General features: G+C 39.6%; 1 protein-coding gene across 5 annotated transcripts in view; it reads right to left on the bottom strand.

The window, feature by feature from the left end:
* Positions 1-1,044: 1,044 nt before the first annotated feature.
* The window catches only part of LOC120303883 (T-lymphocyte activation antigen CD80-like), a 50,934-nt gene continuing 30,947 nt past the window's right edge, over positions 1,045-21,031 (bottom strand). For all 5 annotated transcript variants that reach the window (XM_039333774.1, XM_039333773.1, XM_039333772.1 and 2 more), the window contains 5 exons: positions 19,331-19,672; positions 18,168-18,443; positions 16,723-16,863; positions 12,255-12,357; positions 1,045-3,071 (listed from right to left, as the gene is read on the bottom strand). In XM_039333774.1, coding sequence (XP_039189708.1) covers positions 3,059-3,071; positions 12,255-12,357; positions 16,723-16,863; positions 18,168-18,443; positions 19,331-19,672 — 875 coding nt within the window. In that variant the 3' untranslated portion in view covers positions 1,045-3,058. The remainder of the gene's footprint in view (positions 3,072-12,254; positions 12,358-16,722; positions 16,864-18,167; positions 18,444-19,330; positions 19,673-21,031) is intronic.

Below are 21,031 nucleotides of genomic sequence, written 5' to 3'. Positions count from 1 at the left end.
TTGTAATTCAGAGGCTCGGTTTGTGTGCTTTGGTTAGTGGAATATTTTACTCTGTTTCACAAAGACTAGCAATGAGTCCAAAATGTTGGCTTCCTTAGGTTTAATCCCTTTAAACAAATGTAATTAGTTTTACTCCCTTATCTTTAGTCTGTCTATGGCTTTTAGCAAGTTTTCTTTGTAGGTAAATAGGCTTAATTTAAGGTTATCGCTTTACCACAATTGCTGGAGCCTTTCAGGCTCCAGTTGCTACATTGCTTAAACTGAGACATGCCTGAAGCTATTTAGCAGTTTGAAGGGGAAAAAAACCAGAGTTAGCGCTTCTTTATTCTGGAGGGTTTTGTGAGCCTTTCTTGCTTTGTGTTTGATTCCTGTGTCTTTAGGGGCACAGTGAATGGTCTGAGGGGTTGCATTCTTACTACACTGGAAAGAGAGCTCAGAAGGCAGGGAGGAAGAAGAGGAGAGGGAGAGAGAAAGAATGACCAACCAGCCAGCTGGTAGTGGTGAATATTAATAAATATGGATAAATTCATCATACATTTGTCAGTGCAAAGAGAAAGTGATTCAGCAAAGGAACTGCCACCGAAGAAATTAAAACCGGTACTTTTTTCCTGTTTTTTTTTTTTTTTTACAGTTTGTAACATTTTATTAGATCAGTGGTTCTCAACCTGTGGGCCGGGACCCCATTTGGGGTCGAATGATCATTTCACGGGGGTCGCCAAACAACGCAGTCCGCCATTTTTTCCCCCTTTTCCTTAGCTGTGCTACTCCATTTTATTCTATTAGCTTTTGAAAGCCAATAGAATAAACTCTCTTGAATAGAGTCTAATTCCATTGGCTTTCAAAAGCCAATAGGAATTGTCCAGGCTGTCTCTGCTCTGCTGAGCCCGCCAAAAGTCCCATTCTGCAAATGGTGCTGCACCAGTTGAGTAGTTCTCAACTTATGACCGGTTGAGTAGTCCTCGACTTACGACCGGTTGGGGGTTGCGGCATTAAAAAGGTTGAGAACCACTGTATTAGATTATAGAAAAAAATACAAAAGCAAATAGTAGGACACAGTGGGGAGGAAAAAGGGGGGAAGTGGTACAATCTGTGAAAAGGTTGAAAAGCTTTGCCATAGATGACCCAATCCCTATCATCTAAGACAGTTTAGCATTTTCTAATTTTGTTGCATATCAAGGTATGATACAAGACACTGTTTTAGCTCATTAAAATCTTGTCACATAAGCCTGAGATACATATTTAAAACAGCAATAGATTGATTATTCAAATGACCAATAAGCTATGGCTATATCAATACCCAATAGCACAACTTTAAATGAATTTTTAGAAGGTTTTATTAATTAAATACAAAAAAATGAATACACACAATTATAAAAGAAAAAACTTTTTAAAAAATACAGAATGTACACTGACACATATATGTAGTATATAAATGTACATAAGCATTTCATTGCAATTATTTATGTGTAATCTATGCTAGTAAATGATGCATTCATAAGTTACCAACATCATTTCTGTAGCTCATTCCATAATTGGGCCCATATATTTATTTTTGTAAAGTTGGAAAAACAGCCAAAATTGTCAGTATGGCATGGAGAGTCTACTTTCTTCATCTAACTGTCAATTTCCATGTGATAAAGACCACAGTTAAAAAGAATTTGTCTCAAAATTGAATAATGTGTTATTTACTGTTTCTAAAATGGACTTGTTATAAGATAATATACAAACATTTCAATGAAACATTCTGAGAGCATGATGAAATTTCTTCAAAAATGCAATGAAATTCAATAGTCTGAAATATTTTTGTTGTATAAAATGTAATCTAAGGTGTACAGATATTTTTAGAATTTGTGTCAACAATATTTTCCATTATATAGACAAATAGGAATCTGTATCTATCCTGTTGCTCTATTTAAACTATTCAGCTACTATCTTCCATTGGAATTAGCTACTTAACTTTGCATTTTGTCAGATGCAAAGAATCAGGACCATTCATAAGGTTGCATCATAGAAGATTTATTCCAGCCTATATACAAGAATCTAGTCAATGGTCAGCACTAAATTAGCACTAGATAAGGGTGAACGGAATTCAAGAGGAACTGGTCTTGGATCTTTGTGGCAATGCATTCAACTCCCAGCTCTGCTTTTTTCCTATTCATACTGAATTGGTTAATCACCAACGGAATATTATAGTTGTTCTTTAAAATGGAAACAAATTCATTGTTTTCATTATTAATTGATCTAAAATATAAGCTCTGGCTTCTATACAAAGTTTGCATGTCATTCATTAATTCTAGATTATTTTATAGCACCATGTTAAGTTACATAATTTCCATAAATTATAATTTCCGTTATAAATGAGCAGGGTTATTTATGTTCAAGATCCATTTAAGGGAAATTTCCAAAATGAAAAGCTACATTTACCTACGTAGTAGGTGTACTATTATTCCTAGGAATCACCAAGTTTCAGAACAATATTAATAGCCTGCAATTTTTTTTGCTATTAAATGCATGGAATGACTAGGAAATAAGAGAACATCTCTTTATTATGCTAAAATCATACCTTGCAAGGATCAGTTCACAAAGATTAATAAATTTTGGACTAATTGTAGATTTTTTCAGGGCATTACTTTTACAGTACAGGAAGTTTAAAAAAAAGTTTCCCAGGTTGCACTGTACCCTGATGATTATATGAGTACAACATAACATTTTGATCATTATTTTTGTTGTGTTTACATGCTTCTCCAATTGTTATTTACACCAAGCTTCCATACCACCTTTTATAAATAAGACCAAAAACAGTTCATAATAATAAAAGAATCATAATAATACCATAGCATAAATGACAGACAAAACCCCACTGCAAAAGAGAACACCTCCGTTTTCTTCACAATAGTTTAAAAGTCCACACAAAGTTATCACCCATCTTCTTCATGTATGTAAAGGGAAATCTTCAAATATGTTTGTGGTTTATAGTAACCATTAAATTCTGTTAGGACAGTTCTTCATCCTGGCTGAATTATCTTATCAAAATAAGACTGGGAGCTGCAACTCAAAATCAGAGTGGAGATCTGAAAACAAACAAACAAGGTAAAATGTGAGCAGAAAGGCTCAACTTCCCCCATGGCTTCTGCCGAGCAATAATAAAACAGTGGAATGCCTCACTTTAGACAGCAGATGGGAAATGCCATTTTCAAAAAACTATTATATTATTATGGAAGAAACAAAGATTAATCTATCCTGTTTTCTGCTATGCTTCTTTGGTAGTTTTTCTACCAAAAAGTGTTAAGTGCGTTTTGCCCCATTTTACTACCTTTCTTGTCATGGTTGATAAGTGAATCATCATGAAGTTAGTAACACAGTTGTGAAGTGAATCTGGCTTTCTCCAGCATGATTGGATGGAGAACCCACGCATGGGTTGTCTTAATCTATCTGCTCCAATTAGACTAAGTCTGAAATTTAGTACCGCCCCCTCTGTGCCAACTGCACCCCAGTTTTAGACTTAGTCTCTTTGCTCTAAGATGCGTTTTTTCTTCGCTCCTGGAGCAGAAGACTGTATTCCTATTTTATTTCATCCCAACCTGTAGCCTAGCAGGCTGACAGGCTGACAAAACCTCCCTTTGGGGGGGGGGAAACTTTCCCTTTCTCCCTTTGAGAGCCTTTCAGCTTCACAATCAGCTTGAAAATTGGATTCCCAGAAGCAAGAGAAATCTCCTACCAGGGGCCGTTCCTCTGCATCAGAGGCTCCATTCTTCTAACCAGAGCCTGGAGGCCTTAGAGGCAGGGGTAAGCTTGCCAATTGACTGGGGGGCTCCGCAAGGGACGACGAGGCTCATCAGGCCTGGAGGGAGCCTTTTCTAGGTCCCTCAGCCTCAGCAGACCGCCCCAGCAGCAGGAGAAAGTTTTTGGCACCGATCCAATTTTCAGAGCCTGGAGGCCTTACTAGGCCTCGGCCTGCCTCAGCCTCTCTTAGCTCACCTAATTGTAATCCATTCGCTGCGTTAGGAGCCCAAGCGATTCCTCGGAACGAGGGCTCATTGCAGCTTAGGCCACAGGCCTCAAAGCCTTCTTCTTCTAATGGCCTTTTTTTTGGGGGGGAATCCATTCACTGCGTTAGGAGCCCAAGCGATTCCTCAGAACGAGGGCTCATCGCAGCTTAGGCCACAGGCCTCAAGGCCTTCTTCTTCTAATGGCCTTTTTTTTTTTTTGGAATCCATTCGCTGCGTTAGGAGCCCAAGCGATTCCTCGGAACGAGGGCTCATCGCAGCTTAGGCCTCAGGCCTCAAGGCCTTCTTCTAGCTGCCGTTTTTTGGTGTGAACTCTGCAGCCGCCATTTTGAATTGACTCACGGCGGCCATTTTGTGTGTGACTGAGGCCCAGACTGCCTGGAGTTTCTCCTGAAGGCAGTGTTCATCACCGGTGACAGAGGCTTCGAGACTACAGCATTGAACCGGGGAGGGCCTGTTCGCTCCCAAGGGACGCGGTGCCCATTAATTCCCCGCCCACCCCCCTCAAGGGCTGAATCATCTCTGCAGGCTCCCTTGGTGAGTTACAGCGCCGAGGGGGGGCGTTTTGCCAAGGTTGAGCCCAGAGCAACTCATCATGGCAGAGAAAATCAGCGAGCCAGCCAAGAGGAAACGCCAAACAGAGGCAAGTGGAAAGAACACCACCAAGCGAGCCCGGCCAAGCAGGGAGCCACAGAGGGAGGAGGAGTCCCAAAGACTGAGAGCGGCCTCCCCAGATCTGACAGGCACGATGGGAAGGTCCATTTTTGAACCCCTTTCCTCACATTGTGCCTCAGCCCAGGGGCCTGGTCTTCCCCCAGGGGAATTCCCCAATTAGATTTAACCACAAGAGTGGACCCAGGGAGGGGCACAACCAACCAGGACACCCTAGGACCCCAGGCCACGTTCACCCCCACTGCAGCAGGGCTTCGCCCTCCTGAGAACCAAGGCCTTGAACCCGGACCTCCTTCAGTCCACGATAGCCCAGGCTGTGGCTCAGTATGGCCTCCAACACCCCACAGCCACCCCCCCAGGCCATGTATCATCCACAATCTCCAGATTTGATGGAGGATCCCTCATCGGATTTGGAATCTACAGGGATGAACAATCTGGCCTGATTTTGTTTGAGGACGAGGGCATCATTCCCTCTGACCCCACCCCTCCTGTCGGTCTCTTTGACCATTCATTCTTTGATTCCCTGCTACTCAGGGCCTGCACTACTGCAAACCTCCCCCAAGAACAGGAGACCCCACCTACAATGTCCAAGGGTCCCCACGCCATATACACCGAGCCCTCAGTCTCGCAGAACAATATTCCCTGCCCTCCCCTTTTTCTGAATATAGTTCAAGAACAATGGGAGAACTTAGGATCCTTCTTAAGCCCCGGTGCAGTAGAGGGAACATTATTCAATGTTGCCCGTTCTCTGGCCTCCCTATTGGAGATTCCTGAGATTGATGAGCCTTGAACTCATTGTTTCCCAATGCTAACATCCCTGGGGACATAAATGAGGCACTTAGGGCGGAGGATAAAAAGATTGACTCCGCATTGCGTAATTCCCATCTGGCATCAGCCTGGGCAACAAAGGTGGCAACGTCCATGGCCTTCTTCGCCAGGGCTTCAGCCCTTGGATTACGTGAGCTCCAGGACAGGATCCCTCCAGACCAGCTCAGAGCTCACCAAAATCTGGGTAAGTTAGTGGCTACATCCCAGTACCTAGCCGACGCTTCTCTGCACATGGCTAGATACACTGCCAGACCATCGCTGCAGACATCTCAGCACGAAGGCTCCTTTGGCCCAGGAATTGGCGAGCAGACACCAAGACCAAGTGGCGTCTGGCCTCTAAACCTTACACAGGTGGACATCTCTTTGGTAAGGCACTAGAACCATACTTAACTGAAGGTAAGGACAAATGTAAAACTCTGGTTAACTCATGTCACAGAGCAGTTACAGGAGGCTGCCTTTCGACCAGCTCCATCCTGGGACTGGGCCCAGGCATCCCTCTATTCCTTTCAGAGACAAGAACGACAGCAGGATCGTTCAGCATGCAGAAGCAGACCACAGATCCAGGCCAAGCGGCCCCTTCAAGGCCGAGGGGCCGTTCCTCTAAACGAGGCAAGTGATCTCACAGTCTCACTTCCCATAGGAAGCCAGCTGGCCCCTTATTCCAGCACTTGGGCAGTCACCACTACAGATGCCGGCTGGCCCCTTATTCCAGCACTTGGACAGCCATCACTACAGATGCATGGGTGTTAGACACTGTCACGCAAGGTTTGAGACTAGAATTTTGTTCTCAACCACCTGACAAATTCCGCTCTTGCCCTATCCCAACGAGCAGGTCCAGGGCTGACTTTATGTCAGAGGCCATAGCTCATTTATTACAAATACGAGCAATTGAACCAGTACACAAGACCAAGAAGGACGAAGGTTTTACTCAAACCTCTTCGTCATCCCTAAGACTTGGGGGGCTGGAGGGCAATCTTAGACTTGAAAGATCTAAACCTTACTTGAGGTATAAGAAGTTTAAGATGCAACCACTTCAATCAATCCTGGCCAGCAAGGCAAGGTGACTTTCTTACCTCAATAGACCTAATTGAGACGTATTTCCTAACCACCGCAAATTCCTCAGATTCAGCTATGCCCACTACCAGTACAGAACCCTACCTGAGGGTATTACAAGGTACTGGCAGTGCTTGCAGCCCACCTTAGACAAATTCCAATCAGAATTCAATGCTATTTAGATGACATACTAATTCAGTCATCATCATTCCGAAACGCTCAGTCAGACCTCGCCCTAGCCATCAAGGTCTTTCAGGAGCACGGGTTTTCTGTTAATTTCCAGAAAAGTCATACAACAACCCGGCTCCTCCATTTGGGCGCTGTTATAGACATGGACAATTGTACGGTCTACCTATTTCAGGACCGAAGGAACTCTATTCAGACTCTTGTACGTCGGATCCAAAGGGCCAGAGTAGTCACATTGGCCTCCCTATCACAGCTACTGGGGAAGACGGTGTCCTGCGTGCAAATTGTGCCATGGGCACGCGTCCACGCCAGAGAATTACATGGCTTCTCCTTCCATTTCAGAGACTTGAACTCCCTTCAATGGTGGGACTCCCCGGCGCTGTCACGGGGAGCAGTATTAGAACCAGACAGGATTACCATTACCACAGATGCAAGCCTGTTTGGGTGGGGGGCACACCTCCACACGCACTGGGCTCAAGGTCGGTGGTCCAAACAGGACCTAAAGAACAATATAAACTGGCTGGAACTCAGAGCCATACATATGGCCCTAAAGGGATTCACCGATATAGTACAGGGCCAACATGTCCTGATTTTAACCGACAACATTACAGCCAAGGCCCACGTCAACAGACAAGGGGGGACAAGGTCCAGGCCTCTCATGCAGGAGGCCAAATTGCTGGGGTCCTGGGCGGAACTGAATCTTGCCTCCATCAGGGCGGAGCACATATCCGGAGTGACCAACCAGCAGGCGGACTCACTGAACTGAGCAACCATGGACCATTCCGAATGGCAGCTGGATCCGAAGGTGTTCAGAGAGATCGTGGACAGGTTTGGTTCCCCAACCTTAGACCTTTTGCCTCCCCCACCAACTCACAACTTCCCAGATTCCTTTCCGGGTTCCCACCTCCATCAGCGGAGGGAACAGATGCGCTCCGCAGTCCCTGGCCCAGGGAACTGCTCTATGCCTTCCCTCCTCTGCCGTTTCTTCCTGCCACGATCAGGAAGATCCTTCGCGAACGAGCAGAGGTCCTCCTGGTTGCGCCGCATTGGCCGAGACGCTCTTGGTCGCCGACCTGATGGAGCTCTCCGCATCATCTCCATGGAGGATCCCAGCAAATCGCATCTCCCACATTCAGGGGGAACTACGCCATCCAGACCCTCAATGACTCCAGTTAACCGTCTGGCACTTGAGAGGCAGGCCTTAGGCTGAGACTCATATTCATCAAGGGTCATAGCTATGATTCAGCAATCCAGGCGACCCTCGACGAATAGAATATACGATGCCACATGGAGAGACTCCTGTAATTGGTGTTCAGTTCGAAAAATTGACCTTTTGGCGGTTTCAATGCCAGTTATCTTGGAGTTCCTGAGGGATGGTCTAGACAAAGGGCTTTCCACAAGCACCATCCGCAGGCAGGTAGCAGCACTTGCCACAGTTATTTCCTGTGGCAATGAATCCTTAACACATTACCCTATGATACGCTCCTTCCTAAAAGGAGCTAACAACGTCAGACCATCAACTGTACATAGATACCCCTCGTGGGATCTTCATCAGGTTTATAGGCTCTTGTTTCGCACCCTTTGAACTATTGACACTGGTTTGTTTAAACAGTTATCGATGAAGGTGGAATTTCTTGTTGCTGTAACTTCAGCGAGAAGGATATCTGAACTGGCTACTCTTCAGTGAGGAAGGACCTGTGTACGTTCCATAAGGACAGGGTAACCCTTAGGCTAGGCCCCTCCTTCGTGCCTAAGGTCAAGTCCTTGTATCCTAGATCTCAGGAAATAGTTTTGCCGGACTTCTGTCCTAACCCATCTAATGACATAGAGGTTCAGTGGAACAAATTGGATGTGCGCAGGGCTTATATTGTTATATACAGAGAACCTCATCTTTCCACAGAACAGAGGCTCTGTTTGTGTCCTATCACCCTTCATCACTAGGTCAGAAGGTTTCTTCAACCACAATACGCAGGTGGATTAGAGTTTGTATTTCTCTGGCATACCAGTCTCAGTCACTGCGAGATCCCAGGCATATCACGGCCCATTCAACCGGGGCGCAGCTACTACAGCTGCCTGGTCTACTCAGGCCTCCGTAGAGGGAATTTGTAGAGCAGCAACATGGGCATCGCCCTCTTCCTTTGTCTGTCACTACAAGAGGGATGTATATGCATCTTCTACGGCTTCATTTGGCCGCAAGGTTCTAGAACACGCATTAACGTTGGATGGGACCCAGGCCCAATCTAATTCCCCACCCTAGGGACACAGGGCTTTGGTATGTCCCATCCGTGGGTTCTCCATCCAATCATGCTGGAGAAAGGGGCGTTGTCTTACCTGAACGCCTTTTCTCAGCATGATGATGGAGAATCCACTCCCTCCCATTAGGTCAGTTGGCCTGGTTCCCATATTGTTCAGACGCGTCGGACTAAAGTCTGAGTATCGCCTCAGCCTAAAACTGGGGTGCAGTTGGCACAGAGGGGGCGGTACTAAATTTCAGACTTAGTCTAATTGGAGCAGATAGATTAAGACAACCCATCCGTGGATTCTCCATCATCATGCTGAGAAAAGGCATTCAGGTAAGACAACGCCCCTTTCCCATTGACTTTGCTTATCAGAAGGTTGCAAAAGATGATCACATGACCCCAGGTCATTGCAACCACAATAAATATGAGTCAGTTGCCAAGCGTCTGACTTTTGATCACGTGACCATGGCAATGCTGCAATGGTCGTTAAGTGTAAAAAGTAGTCATAAGTTACTTTTTCCAATGCTGTTGTAACTGAATTGTAAGCCAAGGAGTATCTGTAATCTAACAAATGTAATATTATGTGCTGATAGGAAAATCATTCTCAGCCAAGGAAATTTGCTGTCTCTCCTATTCCACTAAATCAGGGGTGTCAAACTCAATTTCATTGAGGGCCGCATCAGCATTGCAGTTGTCCTTGGGGGGCTGGGTAGGTGTGACCAGGTCAGGCGTGGCCTACTGGGTGGGCATGGCTGGAGTGGGTGTGGCCTACTGGGTGGGCGTGGCCAGCTCTACATCGTTCGCGTCAAGGGTGCCTGTGGGGGCCTGGGCAGGAGTGGGCCAGATCTGAGGGTCTCTGGCAGAAGGGGGTGGGACCAGGGCAAGTGCCAAAGCATGGTCCACTGAAAGAACCTGCTGAAACCCTTCCTCCGGAGCCCATCAAGCTGGATATGTGAAGTAAGTGAGGGCCATTTGCTGGCCATTTCCAGGCGATGGTGCATTTCTTCATTCCTCACAAAGGTGACACCTCCCCAGCATGCACCCAAGAGACGGGGCCGATGCGGCAGGGGCTGGTTCCTCACTGTTTTCAGACGGCTTTGTGGAGCTAAGACCGATTGCATTTCAGCATAGATGGCCACCACAAAATTGTACATTGGCTCCCGGCCGGCCTGAGCCGGGGCCAAGGCGGTGGGGGCCATTCCCTCACTTTCCAGGATGGCTTCGCGGGCTAAATAAAACCACGTTGCGGGCCGCATCCGGCCCTGGGCCATGTGTTTGACATGTTTGTGGAAAACACTAGAGGCAGGATATTAAACAAATTGATGTCTGCACTTTATAATTTAAATCCATTTTTCTATATTGCGTATTGTATTATAGTGGTAGGTTACCATTAACCTACAAAGTCTGGAATAATGTAAGAAATATAATACTGTGGAAAACTTTAATGAATCTGCCCTTTCCTAAATTGTCACTAATCAATTAAAAACTGGGAAGAAGGAAAGATCTACAAGTGAACCAAAACTCATTTCTCTATTTATTTATTTTTACTTGGCTCTGTTTTTATTGGAAATGAAACAGATCATTTGGGCGTATTGTGGAATTCAGATTGTTTTTCTTTTAAATGAATTTTAAAATATTGCTACTGTTGGAAATGGAAATATTGAAAAAGATGTCTATTTCTTTCTTCCTACGTGTGTTTTTGTGTTAAAAATTAATTCTTAATAAAACTGTTCATAGACGGGTAAAAGCTATGTGTATATATAAAAGCAGGATATAAATGAATAAATAAAATAAAAATATAACTACAGAGCTGAAGAGAGCAAAATTCTAAGATTTACACTACTATGGTTAGCAGTACACTCAGGCACCTGGTGTACAAACTATGGATAAATGTCAGCTGGATCCTCAGTAAGATTCAAATATTCTTCTCATTTAGCCAAATCTCATAAAAATTATCCAGAAAGATTTTGGTTCAATCTATTTAGGTATTCAGTACCTGAAAATATAAATTTAATAGAATATGAAATTTTAGCCAATTATTTCATATTCCATTAAATAATTGGTAACCAAAGGCTGACTTGCTTGTTACAGTTTAGGAGAAGGTATAAAATGTATTTTTTTATCCAAGGCTTTTACTTTAGAACTTTTATGCTGCAAGTTTTAAATAATTTTAATTGCTATATGAAATTCTGAATTACACTGTAGATAGTAGGTAGGTGTACAAGATTTGAATGAAAGGCATATAAAAGATCTAATAAATAAAATGCCATTAGACTCCCATATCTTGCCAACATTTAATATACAAAAGAGAGCTTTTTTATCTGCAAATTAAACAAAATTGGCTGGGAGAGCTAAATAAAATTTTTAAAATGATCTTAATAGAATTCAGCTAATTTAGATAAATCTGAAAATGATTTAATGGTATTTAATAGACAAATCCAACATTCCTTTCAGAAATAAAAATCAGGTTTTGTGTGGTTTGGTAAACGTGCAATTCCAACAGCCATGGATTGCATGTGTTTGAGGCAACAGAAAACATAATTTTAGACTGCAACAAAAGACGTATAATCTCTAAATGATAAGAAATAACATTTGTTTTGCTTTGGTAGGACAAAATATGGCATTCTACTGAAGCACTGCATTCAATTCATCAGTTTAAGAAAGATTTAGATAAACAAATTTAGGGAGGAACTATGAGGAAGATCAGGAAGTAGAAACTAATCTTTATAAAAAGAGATTGGAGAACCTGGGCTTACCTTTCAGAACACTGAAAAATACATGATAGCAGTTAATATCCAAAAGAAGATGCCTAAAATATGTTCTCTACCACTATAATACAATATGATATACAATATGGAAAATGGATTTAAATTATGCAGTGCAGATGTCAATTAGTTTAATGTTCTGCCTCTAGTGTTTTCCCACAACAATCTAGTGGGGTAGATTTGGGAGATAGCAAATTTTCTTGGCTGAGAATGATCTTGAACTTCAGTTAACACCTACTCCCACACATTAACTATTATACTGTATTGGCTTGCCTGGTGTTGGATTTGAATATTAAAATAAACTTCTAAAAGCCGTTTGACAATAGTTACCAAGAGTGATGGTGGGTCCCTTTCCACTGAATGTGTTTATAGAGACTGGGAGCAACTTCTGTGAAGATCTTACAGGCACAAAGGGAAATGGAAATTGGTAGCTTATATGCCTACTTCCAACTCTGATTCTATTTTCATTTTTTTAAGAGGGCAATGCAGAGCACCAAACTTACCTCCCCAGCCCTGACAGTGTCTGCCTAGTAGATTGCTCCTGAAGTATTGTTTCATCTGTTGCCAGTGACTGATGTGTGGTGGAGGATCTTGGATGCTTGTGAACTAGTGTAATAACAATGACAACAACAAAATTAAATCACAGATTTTTCTCTTATTTTAGTAAAACACAAAGAACTAAATCAGCCATTTGGATAAAAGCTAAGTCTTATTTGAGCAGACAAGTAGTTTTATCAGTTTCAACATTATCTTACATTCTTTAACAGACAATTTCCCTCTTCCAGAATGAGAGGCTGTCATAGTCTAGAATCTAGACTCTAGATCTATGTGTGCTATCAAAGCACTTTAAGAAAGCAATTCTAGACACAATATGATGTGGTCTTAATATATGTGCGCCATCTACCGACCTTACTTTTCGCACTATTACTATTTTACCAGTCTAAGGAAAGAGCTTAAGTAATAGTACCAACCAGTCTCAAGCTATAGGGATGATGGGAGAGTATCTGGCAGGCAAAGCTTTGCTCTTGTTTGTGCTCTGTCCCTCCAACTACAAATAAATGTTTGGGTTATCTAACTGGATTTTCCATAGTACTTTTCTTCGTCAACGTATTTCCTTCTTCTCCCTTAAACATTCCATGTGTTTTCTTCTGGCCTCACGCAGGATCCCATAAAACTTAATTAGTGGAAATTGATTACTTCATTTGAGATTTATCGATTAATTCTACTCTGGATGTAAACCAATAATATATGGTCCATCTTCAACAGCTCTCAGAGCTGTTTAATCCATTTTAACCATGGTAACACTTTGATTTCATTCAGATAGTTTTAAAACTTGTTAATTTCTGATCAATCTGCAACTAATTTTTTTGTTTATGAAACAAAATACATTTTGTAATGCCAATAAACCAGGGAGATGGTTGGCCTATCAATTAAGAAAGAAACAGAGACAGAGAACAATAGATAAAATAAATTATAATGGTAAATTAGTGTATCAGAAGGAATTGATTAAGAAATCTTTTTTAGATTATTATCAAAAATTATATAAGACTACTAATGTACAATTTTTAGATATAAATAAATATTTAAGGGAGGCTAACTTTCCTAAATTGACAGAAGATCAGAAGCAAGAAATTAATGGTCCAATTACTAATGAGGAAATTGTGACAGTTATTAAGCAATTAAAATTAGGTAAAGCGCCAGGTACGGATGGTTTGACACCTATTTATTATAAAACTTTAGTAGAAGAGATGATTCAGCCTTTAGGTGAGCTTTTTAATAACATATTGCAGGGTTCAGAGATCCCTCCGTCATGGCGCAGTGCTTTCATATCCTTGATTCCAAAAGAGGATCAAGATCTTACTTTACCAAAGAATTATAGACCTATATCTCTTTTAAATGTAGACTATAAGATTTTTGCAAAAATTTTAGCTAATAGGCTTATGACGGTTGTGCATCAGCTTATACATAAGGACCAATCGGGTTTTATAACTGGCAGGTACATGAAAAATAATGTTAGACAAATTATTAATATATTAGAATATTTAGATAAGAACAACCAAGTCCCTGCAGGGCTGATATTTTTAGATGCTGAAAAAGCTTTTGATCAATTGAACTGGCATTTTATGTTAAGAGCAATTGAGGAGATGAATTTTGGAGAAAAAATATTACAAGCTGTTACTGCTATATATCAAAAACAAACGGCACAACTTATTGTTAATGGGGGTTTGTCAGAGGTTTTTACAATAGAAAAAGGTACTAGACAGGGATGTCCTTTGTCACCGTTGCTGTTTGTTTTAACATTGGAAATTTTGTTGATTAAAATCCAAGAGTCGCAGGAAATAAGAAGAATAGAAGTTAACAAAAAAGAATATAAGTTAAGAGCTTTTGCAGATGACTTGGTGGTTACTTTGTCTCAACCTACTTATTCTGTAGTGAAGTTATTACAGCTGATATATCAATATGGATTAGTTTCGGGTTTCAAAATTAATAATAATAAGACTAAAATATTATGTAAAAATATGACTACTTGTGATAAACAGATTTTGGCTAATTTGACTGGTTTTGAAATTGTTGATAAGATAAAATATCTGGGGGTTATTTTATCTGTTTCTAATGTAAAATTGTTTAAGAATAACTATGAAAGGTTGTGGGTCAGGGTACAAAAAGACTTGAAAAATTGGGAGAACTTACAGCTATCTCTCATGGGAAGAATTGCAGTGATTAAAATGAATATCCTGCCAAAATTTCTCTTTTTATTTCAAATGTTACGTATTTTAAAGAATGAGGTTAATTTAAATGAATGGCAGAAAGGCATTAATAAATTTATTTGGACAGGGAAAAAACCAAGGGTAAAGTTTAAAATTATGCAGGACTTCCGTGAGAGAGGTGGACTCAAGGTACCGAATTTGAAATTATATTATGATGCTGTGGTCTTAACATTAATTAGTGATTGGGTAAATTTAACAAATTCAGAGATACTCCATTTGGAGGGATGGGATTTACTTTTTGGTTGGCATGCCTATTTAATATTTAATAAAAAAAGTGGATTGGGCCTATATATAGATTTCTTGTTAACATGTTTTTTCTAAGATATATGCAGAGTTTATTTATATTTGACACCAATTCCTATTTATAGAAATTAAAATGAAGAAAACAGTGTTTTGTTGCATCTGCTTCCATATATTAAAAAAATGCCTTTGCATAACATTAGGAAACACAAAGAATATCTGCCTACATTATATATTCCAAAACAGAAATCCAGGAGAATTTCCCTCTTTAACCGCTACCCCAGTAGAGATTCCAAAGCCAACGTTCTCTGAAATCCAGAGCTACATCAAGAACAAATAATACTTCACTCTTAAAGACCAAGTTTTATTTTCAAAATTCAGATTAGTGGTTAAAGGGGATTTTTAAAAGCTTGTTTACTTTCTGATACATAGGAAGAGAAGTTCCTAGAAGCAGAGATTTCCAGAAAGATCTCAGTCATTTTCTGCAAAAATTAGAGATTTGTGGTACCATAAACACATATACACATAATTATTATGTCCTGAACTTTGATGAACTGAAATACATAATCTATCAGATGTAATGGGCAATAGAGAAAAAACTGTATTATAATAATATTATGCTGTTTTTGAGCTTTAAATGCCCTGTGGTGAGACAGAGTATTTAAAAATAATAATTTTTTTTGCAGCCCAGATCCTGTAACCTTATTTTCACAAAACCTGTGTGAATAGTCTATAGCCGAATGAATTCACCATGTAACCTAGCAAAAACAGATTATACCATAATGATAGAAATTCAAGAACCAAATTTCTGCAGAAAATGCAGGCATCAATGATAGCTCTACATCTAGAGATAATGCTATTATCCCCCAAAAAGGATTAATTCTCCTGTTCAGTTTCTGACGTGAAACATGCCTTCTAGACAATGTCCTACTGAAAACTGGCCAATCACTATATGGGATGTTTGAAATCAGACATATAAATTGTATATAATTTATCCATACAAACTGGACAAATAAATAAAATATCTGAAATATGCCAGGGATTAATTTCTTGGACAGATTAATGTTGCTAAATTTGAGTGAAGAGTAATGGCAAAGACTAATTTAATAGCAAAACTGATAAGCTAGGATTCATAAAATGCTCCAACTCTGTTTCTTTGAGGATAAAACACAAACAAACCTTTCCAACTATTCTATATGTATCACAGTAGGAATGTCTAAAGTACCCTGCCCCTAATCTCTACTCTTCAACCTTGGTTGAAAACATCAGAAATTAAGCTGTATGTCTATGTGTGCTTTATTAGAAGGTCTAGAAAAGATGGACATCTATATTGATAATGTAGTCAATATATGCAAGTAAAGATGAGCATAACTAGTTTCATACTTTCTGGTTGTTGGTACATAGTTGTCAATGTATTTCACGTTTTATTTCCATAGCTATGTACATAGCTATGTAACCTTGTGAACTCTCAAGTTTCCTCTTTCTGCAACAGAATTTCATTTTTAATATGGGCAAGTGTGCTCATAGTAAAAAATGACAATAAAGGTTATCATCTCATCATCTTATCATATCATATATCTATCTTATATCTTGTATTTTATCATCAGAAGAATCAGAAATACGATACTTGTGGCATTGAACGCTCTGATGTTCACCAAACTGACAGTTACAATCATTTAAAAGGAAAGGCCCAAATCTTGCAAAAATACCAATTGTCATGAGAACATTATGATCTCTTGTGATATATCATAAGCTTTCATCATTCTCACTTGGGATCTCATAATATTCCTGGGTAAGGTTGCTGAAAGCTGATGAGCTTTCAGAAAATGGGGAAGGGGAAATTGTACAAGACTGCATATTCTCAGAATCTATTGTGGCCCTGTGCCCTCACTGATAATTATTTTAACATTTCATATTGGATCTCAACAGTGCATCAGCTAGTGAGAGAGACATCAGTACTTACAATAGTATTGGAGTATTACAGACATTACCACAACTAGAAGGAAAATCAGGATCACCGTTGAAGGAATGATGATCCCAAAAGGTGAAGAAATCAATGGTGGCAATGGTGGCAATGTAATATTAGAACAGTTCTTTGTCAGATCTGAAATAAAAGTTGGAAGTATTATGGAAAAAACCCAGCCCCGCAGTGAAGAAATAATTACTTCTATGATACAGCAGAATAATATGAACCTTATGAAGCTTAAAGTGCTATGTGAATTTAAACAAGAAGAATTTTTGAAAAAAGGATTAAGAAGCAAAAAATAAAAGGAAGGGGGAATCTGAGAAGGTAGTATTTGTATAACCAAAAAGAAAGAAGAGAAAAGCTTAAAAAAAAACAAAAGATAACATGAAGTAGCATAGCCATATAGTGAAAACAAGGTTAGAAACCTATGCAGGGTATAAGTAAATGGTGTAAACTACTGTTAGCTATATATGGATTTGCATTAGTAGATTGCCCCCATACAAGTATAGGCTGCTAAATGTTTCTCAGCTACAGGAACACAAAACATAGTCCTCTATTTGTCCCCCAACACAATGAAAGCATTCTTTTCTCTCTTAATGTTTTTTTTCCAATTAATGCTGAAACAATGGTGCCATCTTGTCCTCCTGCTATATTTTCCTTTATCTGTTCACTGTTCACTGTGGCTGGAACCCCTCCTTTGCAATCACTGGTCACTTTTTCCATAGCATTTTGGCTGGGCTGCAGAACTGCCTTCCCCTTTCTGAAAAATGCTTGATTGGTGAGCTCTCTCCCCCTTCTCCAGTGACTGGTGAAACACAGAGCTGTGGAATAGTGAAAGGTTGTCCCTACCTCCCTTCCTTTTCACTGATGGAACCAGTTGAGATTAGAACAAATACGGTATGTTCCATATACTGCATGCTAAGCAAAATGGTAACATACTGCAAGCTGAAACTCAGGAAGAATATTAGCTATATCCCTACATCAAAAGGGCACAGTATTCAAATTGACTTCAAGCTCATTCAATACTGTTTTCACTAGTTTAATTAATAGTTATAACTACTAATGTTTGCTAGCATTTCTACTGCCTCTCAAAGATTTAATAAAGTGCAGAAGCGACTCTTTAACTGATCAAATAGGAAATAATAAATGGGTAGTAATGAATGGTTAGAAAGAAGAATGGCAATATACAATTGAGCCAGGCTTACCTTTATCTAGAATAAATCAATTTAAATCAATGCACTGTGAATCATTTATTATTTACTAAAATGAGTAATTCTCGATCCAATTCATTTTTTTCCTAACCACAGTAGCAATTTTCATACAAAAATAAGATTTTTATTTAATTATTATTAATTCAAATACTTTTGTGTTTTGTCATTTACTCAATTATTATGTTATACAATCAAATAAGATTGCCTTTACATAAAATGGAGGGAACTTACTCAAGCTATAGTTGGTTGACACATGGAAATCTGAAAAACGAACTAAGCATTCGACCAACATGTTTTCTGTCATGTTTAAATGCAAAGTGCCAGTAATATTAAACAATGTTTTGTTGCTTGTGACAGTTGAGGTCCAATTCACTGCCTTTTTATTGATAAATCCAAACATCTCTGGCCTTGAAGAACCTCCATGAGACAAACATCTCAGTGTCAAATTTGTTGAGTCACAACGTTCACTGGACCAATTGTCCAGGATGATAGGCTTACTGAATGGAGCTGGAAGACACAGAAAAGATAATAAGATATTACAGAATATGATTTATATGGAAAAAGGATTTTGATATTATTGGAATTTGTTCAAGCAGACCTGTACACATGAAGACTTTCCCTCTAAATTTCCTGTCATTATCCTGAATTTAAGAAAATTCTCTTAAACATTTCAGGCATCCTCATTATTAATCTTTATTGAACAGCAGTGAAAACTTATTTAATTAGTTACTTGGTAATAATAATAATAATAATAATAATAATAATAATAAGAAGAAGAAGAAGAAGAAGAAGAAACAACTATACAGCCATTTGTCCGAAATGGTATAGGGTTTCCTGCCTGAGCAGGGGGTTGGATTAGATGACCTCCAAAGTACCTTCCAAATTTATCATAATAATAATAATAATAATAATAATAATAATAATAATAATGTTGGGAGGGATCTTGGAGGTCACCTAGTCCAACCCCCTTCTCAGGCAGGAAACCCTATACCATTTCAGACAAATGGCTGTCCAGTCTCTTCTTAAAACTTTCAATGTTGGAGCATTCACATGAAATATGTACTGAGAATATATGTGTATACTGCAAAGGATGGTGTTAATATTGTGATTTTATAGTGATTGTTTCAGTTACCCAGCTGGCTTTGTGCCTATGATGGCACTAGAACTCATGGCCTACCCGGTCTCTAATACACATTTTATAATTTATTGTATACTGCATTCCAAGTTTTTTCTCTTGCATTTTTAGCTTTCTCTTTAATTCTTTTTCTTTCTTTTTCCTATTTTTCTTATATTAGTTTGTATTAGTTTTATCTTCCTTTTAAAAACTCTTTAATAAAATTATACAAACACACACACACAAATTAAAGAAGTTGTGTCAGTAGATTAACACTTACTTATCACAGATAAATCGATAGATGCTTCCCCTTCTCTGTGATTTTGTAATATGGCAATACATTTATATGTTCCACTATCGTTTATTGTCACTGAGGAGATTGAAAGTGTAAGATTCTGATTATCTATCTTTGATCTGTTCTTGTAAGATTTGTCCTTCTCCGATTCAAATTCTTTACCATTCTTGAATGAAATCACAACCATGTCTGAGTTACCAGGGATAGTAGGCTTTTGCCAGTAGATGTAGTAAGATTCTAGAGATGCGCCTATAGTGATTTTGCAAGGAAGCCTGGCTTCATCTCCTGCTTGGACTGCAACTTTGGTTAATTCTTGACTGAGAATGCCTAAGAAGAAAAAAACATACACACATAAATGGAAACAAAAAAAATATGACCTATGTCTGTTCTTCAAGGTTCTTCTTACAAATATATTTTGAAATAATGTGGGAGAAAAGAGAGGAGATTGAATTAACCAATATATTGAGATATCATCATGTAATAGAATCAAATGAATAAAACTGTAAGTCCACTCCGTGATGACTGCCTTTATTGATTTACTTATTAGATTTATTTGCCAACCATCTTGTTTCAAAAAGGCTCTGGGTGGCGTACCGCATGAAAACCATAGAAGATAAATTATTCTAAAATGATAAAAATGGAATTAGAAACAAAGTATGGTTAACAAGTATGGTTAAAAGATGGGGAGGGAGAGAGGTGAAATTGCCTCTTAATTCATCAACCACCTCCAGTGTGATACTCTGCTGCTGGGCCCCCAAACCATTTGGGAGAGCCAGGTCTTTGGCTCTTATGGAAGGTCAGAAGGGTGGGAGCCAATCTTACCTCGGGGGGGAGGAGATGTTCCACAGAGCAGATGTATCTTGTATTTTCCCCCTTAATACAATGTAGTGTGAAGGAAAGCTTTCAGTAAGTACAGGCAGTCTTCAACTTACAAATAACTGAGCCCAAAATTTCTCTTGCTAAGCGAGACATTTGTTGAGTTTTGCCCCAACCTTCCTTGACACAATTCTTAAGTGAATCAATGCAGTTGTTAAATTAACAACATGGTTGTAAACTGAATCTAGCTCCCCACTGACTTTGCATGTCAGAAGGTTGCAAAAGGTGATTATTTAAAAAAAAATCCACATTTACAGAGCTTGCAATTTAGCTGTTTTTCTTAGATAAAACAATCTATATGGGTCTTGATGATATGCAGAAATGATATCTCCATGTGCTCAACTATAGTCTCCCATGGAAAACCTCTATGATGGACATTAGTAGGCAGAGTACTCATGTTGGTTAAATCGAAGGATAGAGCATACAGTATGTATCTACACACATGCATGCATGGTCTGATAGGAACCATATTAAATATATGTGGGGTCCTTGGTGCTCTCTGAGCTTGGTTGTTTTCTTGCAAACTTTTCATTACCAAACTAGGTAACAACATCTAACTTTCCACAAGAGAAGTCCAATAAGAACACTATTTAGACAAGTATAAGCATACTGCAGCAAGCCTGAATATCAGAAAAAGGAGACAGGTCATCTACACATCTTCTAACAAAACGTATATTCACTCAGCCTTAACAAAAAGTGCCTGACCACTCAACCCAATATATACAACCAACACAAGCTGTGAAAAGGATAACACTGTTATACATCAAAAACATCTCAGAAACTACCTAACCTTTCCACCTTGGTGGCCCT

Source organism: Crotalus tigris, unplaced genomic scaffold (genome assembly GCF_016545835.1).
Source record: "Crotalus tigris isolate CLP2741 ecotype Arizona unplaced genomic scaffold, ASM1654583v1 scf7180000024508.2633422, whole genome shotgun sequence".
In the NCBI taxonomy this organism is placed as follows: domain Eukaryota; kingdom Metazoa; phylum Chordata; class Lepidosauria; order Squamata; family Viperidae; genus Crotalus; species Crotalus tigris.
This window is presented reverse-complemented; position numbering and strand designations above follow the sequence as displayed.